Source organism: Thermobia domestica, chromosome 7, assembly GCF_964235325.1.
Source record: "Thermobia domestica chromosome 7, izTheDome1.hap1.1, whole genome shotgun sequence".
NCBI lineage: Eukaryota > Metazoa > Arthropoda > Insecta > Zygentoma > Lepismatidae > Thermobia > Thermobia domestica.
The window spans coordinates 58,447,491-58,457,096 of NC_137460.1; the positions used below are offsets into that span (position 1 = coordinate 58,447,491).

Genomic DNA, 9,606 nt, shown 5'->3' on the forward strand with positions numbered 1-9,606 from the left:
ACCCCTGAAAAAGTTCATAAAAGGGAACGAGTTCAATTTGCTCTGCTGTATGTTCGTTATATTACGTAGTCCGATGTTCTGCTATGTTCGAATAGGGGTTGGAAAATATGCTCATAAAAGGGAACGAGTTCACCCCTAAAAATGTGCTCGTAAAAGAGAACGAATACACCCCCTAAAAAGTGCTCATAAAAGGGAATAAATTCACCCTTAAAATGGAGGTCTATGTTAAAATAGGGGTTGGAAAATATGCTCATAAAAGGGGACGAGTTCACCCTTGCTATGTTATGTGTTATCTGCTCTTCTATGTGTTCGTAATCGTATGTAATTTCTGTTATCTTAAAATAGGGGTTGGAAAATATGCTCATAAAAGAGAACGAATACACCCCTTCTATGTTTCATATTCTTATCTGTTATCTGTTCTGCTGTGAGTTACGTAGTGTTATGTGTTATCTCTTCTTCTATGTGTTCGTAATTAACATAGGGGTTGGAAAAGTGCTCATAAAAGGGAACGAGTACACCCTTAAAAATGTGCTCATAAAAGAGAACGAGTACACCCCCTAAAAAGTGGTCATAAAAGGGAATAAATTCACCCCTAAAATGGAGGTCGTAAAAGACCGTGGGTTCACGGTGCACGGTGGTCATTTTCCCAGTGGCTCCTGAGTTGTTCTATTATGAGCCAGGTCTGTTCCAGATCGATCATTTTTCTACTACTTATTTTCGTCCCTAGATTTCGATATTGTACAGTAGATATGAAATAGAGTCGGGACGCAGGAGCTAAGCTCAAAACGAAGGAAATTTCTTAGGTTTTCAATAGGACCAAAATTGCTGATTAATTGCGAACCGTTTGCGTGTATTTTATGGAATTCAGCAGAGTAATGTTCCGCACCAGCATCAAGATCTTCTACTGGTGGAGTATTCTGTACAAAGATTATGAGAGAGTGGTACGTCAGAGTGACACTATTTTTTCCAAAATCTTTTACAAACATACATCAGCATCTGATTCGAACTGCCAACTTGTAGAATAAACGAATAAATGTAGAGGAAAACATCTGACCCACCTTCGTTTCGCTGATGACCTCTTTCTCTTTGTAAACAACAATAGACGTGTATAAAATATGATAGAAGTGTTTAATTTGAAGAGTAAGGAAGTCGGGTTGAATATGAATATAGTTAAAAACGAAAATTATTTTTAAAAGAACAACTTCGCAAATAATTTCAGGATCGAGGTTGAAAGTACAGAACTAGAGTAAATGAATATCAAAGTCTATCTGAAATATACTTCATTTATGGATAGTAAAATTAAAGAAGAAATTAGATGTATTAAGCTTTGTTGGGGCGGATTCGGAAAGCACAGATTCATTTCAGAAATCCAACACTAATGTTAAAGCGTAAGATTTGCATTAACATTTTTCTGCTTGCTTTGACATATGGATCGGAGACGTGAACACTCACCGTCTACAGACTACAAAACGAAGAATAGAAAAGTGGATAGGGGGTATGTTCACGTGACACCCAAGAGTATAACCGCGCCTTATGTATTCTTCTGAGCACAAGAAGTTTTCAAAAAATTTTATTTAATTATATTCTTCAGCTGTTATAAATCGCCGGGTTATTTCTCTATCAAATCTATAAACATGAAACAAATGTTTAAGAAAAGTAACAAAGTAATAATTACGCCTATTTTTTTTTAAATTTAAAAAGAGAAGTTAAAATTCGAATGTGGGACTTCCCGGCTACGAAACGAGAATGCGCTAATCGCGTATCTATTATGTAATTTGTTACATGTTGGTGCTAAACTCAATAGTCAACATTTATAAGTTAGTAATATGTGTCATTATTCTATTTCAGGGCTTCTATTGGAGAAATCACGAAAGGGTGTAGTTCCACCATTAATGTTGCGTTTTGGGCGGCAATTATCAATAGCCAGTATAATGTCCAATCCGTTGTGTAGTTCAAGCTGGTGGAAACCATCTACTTTTGGTGGCCCAATTGGAATGGATATTGTAAAAAACGCCAGTCTTTACAATTTATTTTGTTTAAATCTCAGGACAAAATGCAAAGGAATAAATTTGTCTTTCAAAATCCCACACAAACAATTAAAGGTTGAAGTTCAGCCAACTGTACTGGAATGTGAAACTGAAATTATCACCGAACAAAAAAATAGATAAACCACTTACGCATTTTGCAAACCTAAATTTTGATTTTTGTGATTTAAAGGTAAACCTTATAGTTAAAGGAGAAAAATCGACGATGTGTTTGCTTACGATAGGTTGAAACAGTGTGGTTTCCCCTTAGGGATTTTGCTCCAGACTGTGAAAATAACTAGAAATCAAGGGACTATGAATTTCTTTCATAGTTTTATTTTAAAAATAATATTTTGTATATTTCTATTGCTGTGTAAATGAAACTTCTTAATTTTAAATATACATATCTACAAATTCTTTGAATATTGTTTGTACCAGTAATAAACTACGAGTCAGTCAGTGCGCCACACTAATTCCTAAGAGTAAATAGTCACGCTAATAGATGTCGGTATCTGCGCTATTGCTGACCTGCCTGAAACTAATAGATGTCGGTATCTGCAGTATTGCTTGCCTGTCTGAAACTAATAGATGTCGGTATTTACGCTATTGCTTACCTGCCTATAAACTAATAAATGACAGTATTTGCGCTATTGCTTGCGTGCCTGAAACTAATAGATGTCGGTATCTGCGCTATTGCTTACCTGTCTGAAACTAATAGACATTGGTATCTGCAGTATTGCTTACCTGCATGAAACCAGTAGATGTCGGTATCTGCGCTATTGTTTTTTTCCTGAAACTAATAGATGTCGGTATTTGCTCTATTGCTTACCTGTCTGAAACTAATAGATGTAGGTAACTGCGCTATTGCTGGCCTGCCTGAAACTAATAGATATCGGTATCTACAGTATTGCTTACCTGTCTGAAACTAATAGAGGTCGGTATCTTCAGTATTGCTTCCCTGTCTGAAAGCAATAGATGTCGGTATCTGTGCTATTGTTTCCCTGAATGAAAGTAATAGATGTCGGTATCTGCAGTATTGCTTCCCTGAACGAAACTAATAGATGTCGCTATCTGCACTATTGCTTGCCTCTCTGAAACTAATAGATGTCGGTATTTGCGCTATTGCTTACCTGCCTGAAACTAATAGATGTCGGTATCTGTGCTATTGCTGACCTGCCTGAAACTAATAGATGTCGGTATCTGCAGTATTGCTTGCCTGTCTGAAACTAATAGATGTCGGTATTTACGCTATTGCTTACCTGCCTATAAACTAATAAATGACAGTATTTGCGCTATTGCTTGCGTGCCTGAAACTAATAGATGTCGGTATCTGCGCTATTGCTTACCTGTCTGAAACTAATAGACATTGGTATGTGCAGTATTGCTTACCTGCATGAAACTAGTAGATGTCGCTATCTGCACTATTGCTTGCCTCTCTGAAACTAATAGATGTCGGTATTTGCGCTATTGCTTACCTGCCTGAAACTAATAGATGTCGGTATTTGCGCTATTGCTTATCTGTCTGAAACTGATAGATGTCGGTATCTGAACTATTGCTTGCCTGCCTGAAACTAATAGATATCGGTATCTGCGCTATTGCTCGCCTGCCTGAAACTAATAGATATCGGTATCTGCGCTATTGTTTTTCTGCCTGAAACTAATAGATGTCGGTATTTGCGCTATTGCTTACCTGTCTGAAGCTAATAGATGTAGATATCTGCGCTATTGCTTGCCTGCCTGACACTAATAGATATCGGTATCTGCGCTATTGTTTTTCTGTCTGAAATTAATAGATGTCGGTATCTGTGCTATTGGTTCCCTGAATGAAAGTAATAGATGTCGATATCTGCAGTATTGCTTACCTGCCTGAAACTAATAGATGTCGCTATCTGTGCTATTGCTTACCTGTCTGAAACTAATAGATGTAGGTATTTGTGCTATTGCTTACCTGTCTGAAACTAATAGATATCGGTATCTGCGCTATTGCTTGCCTGTCTGAAACTAATAGATGTCGCTATCTGTGCTATTGCTTACCTGTCTGAAACTAATAGATGTAGGTATCTGCGCTATTGCTTGCTGCCTGAAACTAATAGATATCGGTATCTGCCTATTGCTTACCTGCCTGAAACTAATAGATGTCGCTATCTGCAATATTATTTTCCAGCCTATGTAATGGGGAGAGAGAGGACGGATGAAGGCCGACACAATTTGCATAACGAAAATTTTATGCAAATTAAGAAATTATAATTAATTAGTATTAAAATAAAATAAAGAATTTAAATGTATGCGGTAGAGCAATGATAAACTGATTAACCTGAACACAATGATGTTTAAGCAAATAATATGTTATGAGATTTGATTTTAGGCACTTTGAGGTTTTACTTTAGGTTTTGGTATACCAATAATATTACTCACACAACTAGCACGTATGTTAGTTGCAATTATGCTCTGATGGCTCTTCGTATTTTTAAGCAGCTGGAAAGAAAACATATTGCATAAATTTTTGCCACATACCTGAGAGGAATCTCTGGTGAAAAATGTACTACAATAACTTTCATGGGAACAGAAGATTTTAATTTAGCGCACACGAAAATTTTATACACTTGTATACACAGAGAAAAGAAAAAATATATTAAATTTCACTCGCTTTGATATTAAGGTCTTTTTGTTACTTTTCAAATGTTTGTGCACGTTACTTTAAATTTGAATGATGCGTTTTTTTGTCCCTCGCTGTCTTCCATCGTCTTCACTGCAGTTGCTGCAAGTAGCTATGGTGCTCCCTCGTCGGTCCCATTTCTTTCCAATAATGGGACAAACTCCCGGTCGACTGAATTTCTTGTAGACCCTGAAATTCTCTGAGGTACTACTGCAACCTGGTCATCTTACTGCAAATAACAAGTCATTCTAGCAGTAAGAGACTCGTCTTTAGACCTATGCGGATTGGGAATGTGATTACGATCCCAATTTCAACCTACTGTGCATGTCTTCTCACTTGATGCACTCCTGAATCTCGTGAAATTTCCTATCTATCGCGATCCAGCCGGGTGCACATTGGCTATATTTCGACTAGCTGTTTTCATCCCCTTTATAACAGAAAGGAAGATGACACTGTTTGTTGTAAACAAAACTGAATCACCGTCGTAAATGTTCTTGGTGTTGACCACCTGCGCACAATGTTCTGTGTCCATTTCGTCCTTTTGAAAATTGCACTTTATAATAGAATAAACGGTTTGTTTCACATGCAAGATTTATGTAATTTGAAAGTGTTAAGTTTTAGCACTCCGGCTAATAACACTAACTCAAAATGTTACATTGACGAAAAGTACTTAATTTGTCACTCTGCTTAACACAAACGGAAATGGTTTGGAAATGGTACATACTTATGGTTTAATAATACAAGACGCGAACTTCCAAGACTTGAACTTGCAGGTTTCGATTTCGACTGCTTAAAGACAAACGCCAAATTACCATTCTTCACCCCAGTACTTGATTTTACCAAAACAAACCCTTGTTGTTGTCCTCTCATGGGCTCGCCTCCAAGCTTTACTAAATTTTACGACGGTGGTTGGTTGAGGTGAAGGGGTTGCAACTGCAGGTCTTTGAACTGAGTGACTTACATATTTTACTACACTTGTTTTTTACGTTATTTACAAACTTATGAGAGATTTGTTAGACTTTTTACCACTAGCACTGTTTAGCCACAATTTTAAGCTTTAATTTGATGTGTGCTATTACACTATATTTTCTCTTGATTGTAATACTGAAATTAATACAAAACACATATCATACACCTGTATTTTAGCAACTCACATGGTCCCTGTCCGGTGCCAACCGGTGCTGCACTTTGGTGGCGCTTTTTCAAAGGTTTCTCACCTGCTCGAGTCATTGTTTTTGTGCATGATATGTGAAAGTTGTGTTGATTTTATTTAAACTAAATCTTGGCTTAAGTAAAATACTATACTAGAAACATATATATATATATATATATATATATATATATATATATATATATATATATATATATATATATATATATAAGCTCAATAGCTGTCATTTCATATTTTTCGAGATTTAAATGATTTTTACCATTGTTGTGATGGTTTTCCACTTAAGACGTTCTTTGCTAGTAGTTGTCATGCTATTGCCATTCGGAGTAATATGCATCTCCCCTGTAGCGACTATCCGGAGATACAACCACAATTTGAAATAAGCCTTGTTTTAAATATTATAAATATACTACAATAAACGAACTAACCTACACACACTACATACTTTGATAACAACATGTTCAAGAAAATTTGTACAAGTATAAAGAATTACCTGTGGAAGTTTATTTATTAAAAAAAAAAAAAAAAAGGGTCAAGGCATCTGAGAGTTAGGACTACCTCTTGTTTTTAAACAAGCTACCAACATTGTTTAAAATTGTAGGTAAATTGTAGGTAGAAAATTACATATCTCTGCACAAGTGTTCAGTTACAGTAGAAACGAAGAACACTGTCTTTATTTTTTTTTTCAACGTTTAATTTCAGCTCCTATGCTTCGTCTTTTATGTATAATATATAAACTTCATATGTTTTAATATTGTAAATATATGCAATAGTAGTTATTCATTACTCAATTTATACCGCATCTATGATAGTAGATTTATCAATATAAATAAAATATTTAAGTCCTTCCCCTATGTCTTTATACATACAGAATTACATACAAATATAATCTATTTCATTACTAAATTATTTTTGCACAACTAACTCTTTATGATATTATATATATTTAAAATTTAATATGCAAAATAGGAATGTATTAACATAACAAAATTTGAATACGTAAATACATAAGTATTGTATGCTCAATACACCTGAAACTAATAGATGTCGCTATCTGCGCTATTGCTTGCCTGCCTGAAACTAATAGATATCGGTATCTTCAGTATTGCTTACCTGTCTGAAACTAGTAGATGTCGGTATTTGCGCTATTGCTTACCTGTCTGAAACTAATAGATGTCGGTATATGTGCTGTTACTTACTTGCCTGAAAGTAATAGATGTAGCTATCTGTACTATCCGTTGCTGCTCAGTGATTAAATGAACACAATGCTGAGTATAACGAAGTCCTTGAATAATTGCTGGTATGGAGTTCGGGTGGATGATGGGCAAACTAAATAAATAATTACATAAGTATGGTATGTAGTTTGAGTGGATGAGAGCTAACTAAGGAAAAAAGGAATGTTTAATGTGAAACAAATTGAGCTTTTAGTCAAGCACGATTTTAAGGTACCAGGTAAAGCGTTTCGAATATTTGTGAAGAACAACTAGTATTTTTAAAATCTACACATTATTATTATTATTATTATTATTATTATTATTATTATTATTATTATTATTATTATTATTATTATTATTATTATTATAGAGCAGCTAGTTCAAAAATACGTTCATCTTCTTTCTTAATCCACTATTCAAACCGGAAGTAAAATCAACAACTTCCGGTTTCAACGCTGATCATCAAAGATAGTGGCGGTTGCAGAGCTCTATAAGAGGGAAGTCACATCGGCAGTGGCGGCGAAACCGACTACACCCCACTCCTGGCTTTGGGGCGTCCATTTCATTTCAATTCAAGCCATTCTGTAAAAATCATTCAATTATATAGAGCCTATCTATTAATATACTTACTTACAGCAGCGGTGGCTCAGGTGTATAGAGCGTCACCTCTTGTGCATGGGGTCCTTGGTTCGTTTCTAACTCGCGCCAAGTGAACTTTGTAGTGGACAAACAGCGTGTGCGTGGGTTTTCATGGGGTTCTCCCGTTTCCTCCCACTTCTTTCATTATACTATGTCATTTCTCATCATTACCGTCTCCTTTAGCCTAGCCGGCATAGCTGTGGGATGTAAAACTTAAAGATTTCCTTTTATTTCTCTTTTTCTAACTTACAGCAGACAGCATAGAGCTGTGCCTCCGCCATGTTCCCTTTACTCTCGTATGCTGCAAGGAGGTAGGAGAAAAGAAATCTTCAGCCGCTTAAAAAGTATTATATTGTACGTGTGCGGAGGACGAATATTTGCATAGAAAGCTCCAAACCAGAACACGTGACCAGAGTCCGTGACTTAGTTCCCTTCTTAATGGACATCAATAAGTGCTGCAGACTCAATATTAGAATATCTAAACTTTTGTTCGGTCGTGCTTTATTTGTATCACACGATTATGATCATAATTGTGTATATATGGTTTTTATTAATATTTTTCTTTATATTCATTGGAAAGGCACGTGACTTTTTGGCAGAGCCGCTCCTGATCTTAGAACTAAAACCAGTTGAGAATGCTCCAAGAGCATTGCCAGTACTTTTTAGAAGTTTACGTTTACAGTAATTAAAAATTTACTGTTTAGAGCCAATTAAAAGTTTACGTTTTGTAAAGAGAAAGTGGGTGTATCTTGCATTCACATTGTTTATAAAGTGTCAAAATTGGATATTTCTCTCATAATTTGTCTGAGGAAGGTTATGTTACATAGCCGAAACTGTAACACAAATATATAATCTTAAAATATATATACTGCTTTGGTCAGTTGGAGTTTTATTAGTAATGCCAGAACGAACTTAAAAAAGAATTAATTTTTCTTATTAACTTCTACAGGCTTTATACCAATTGTTCTATGTACTTTATTATTATACTCATTAAGCAATTCTTGTAATATATCTATCAATTTATAATTTCCTTGAGTACTAAATTTTTTTCCACATGTTTTGTTGAAGAGTTCTGTTAAAATGTTCTACGAAATGTTGTTTTACGAAGAAGTAGTTTTTTTTTACATAAGTTCAAAATGAAGAGCTTAAAACTGAAAAATCCTCAAAATATCATATCTCTATGACTTATCGTTTCCAGATATGGCTCTTTAAATCTCCGGAAATTCGAACTTTTTTGTCCAATATCTGGGAAACAGTAACCAGTTGGCCAGTAGCCACCGGTTACTATTTGTTACCAAAATGTTCACCCTCCTCTTATTGTTAGGTACTGATCAACGTCAATATGATCTATGACTTACGGTTCCCGAGATATGGCTCCTTAAATCTCCCGAAATCGGAACTATTTTGGTCAATATCTCGGGAACGGTAAGAGTGACACAAAAAAATTCCATCACTTTCTCAGATGGTTTTTGATGCTCTATCGAGTGGAGGGTTGAAAATCGAAAAATTCGCAAATAACAGGGTTCAAAATCGAAAAACAGGCACAGAGAATTCAGTAATGAACTTTTTAAAGTTCGTTGAATAGTGAGCGAACAGTTTTTTTTTTTTCCTTACGTATTTAGCATCTAAAAAGCTACAGACTACTTGTATCTCCAACGTTGTCCTTTACTAAATCCGGAAATTATAAAAATCAACTTCCACTTTCAACCACTGATCAATTGGAAGTGAAATCAAAACTCATTACTTGCACTATTTAACAGAAGCCTCCAGGTATCCTTTCAAGCCAAGTTTTTGTGACTGTGTATATATATTAAAATTATTATGTATCGACATAACCAGATATGGTAACTTTCATTTTTTTTTGGCCTTAAGAAGTGTCATATGTCAAGCGTATACTGCAAT

General features: G+C 35.3%; 1 protein-coding gene across 2 annotated transcripts in view; it reads left to right on the top strand.

Annotated features, from left to right (window-relative positions):
• The window catches only part of LOC145690138 (prostaglandin G/H synthase 2-like), a 159,941-nt gene extending 157,476 nt beyond the window's left edge, over positions 1-2,465 (top strand). Inside the window, exon 10 of one of the 2 annotated variants that reach the window (XM_081764735.1) lies at positions 1,849-2,465. In XM_081764735.1, coding sequence (XP_081620861.1) covers positions 1,849-2,168 — 320 coding nt within the window. In that variant the 3' untranslated portion in view covers positions 2,169-2,465. The remainder of the gene's footprint in view (positions 1-1,848) is intronic. The other variant, XM_081764736.1, reaches the window with a different exon arrangement.
• Positions 2,466-9,606: the final 7,141 nt, after the last annotated feature.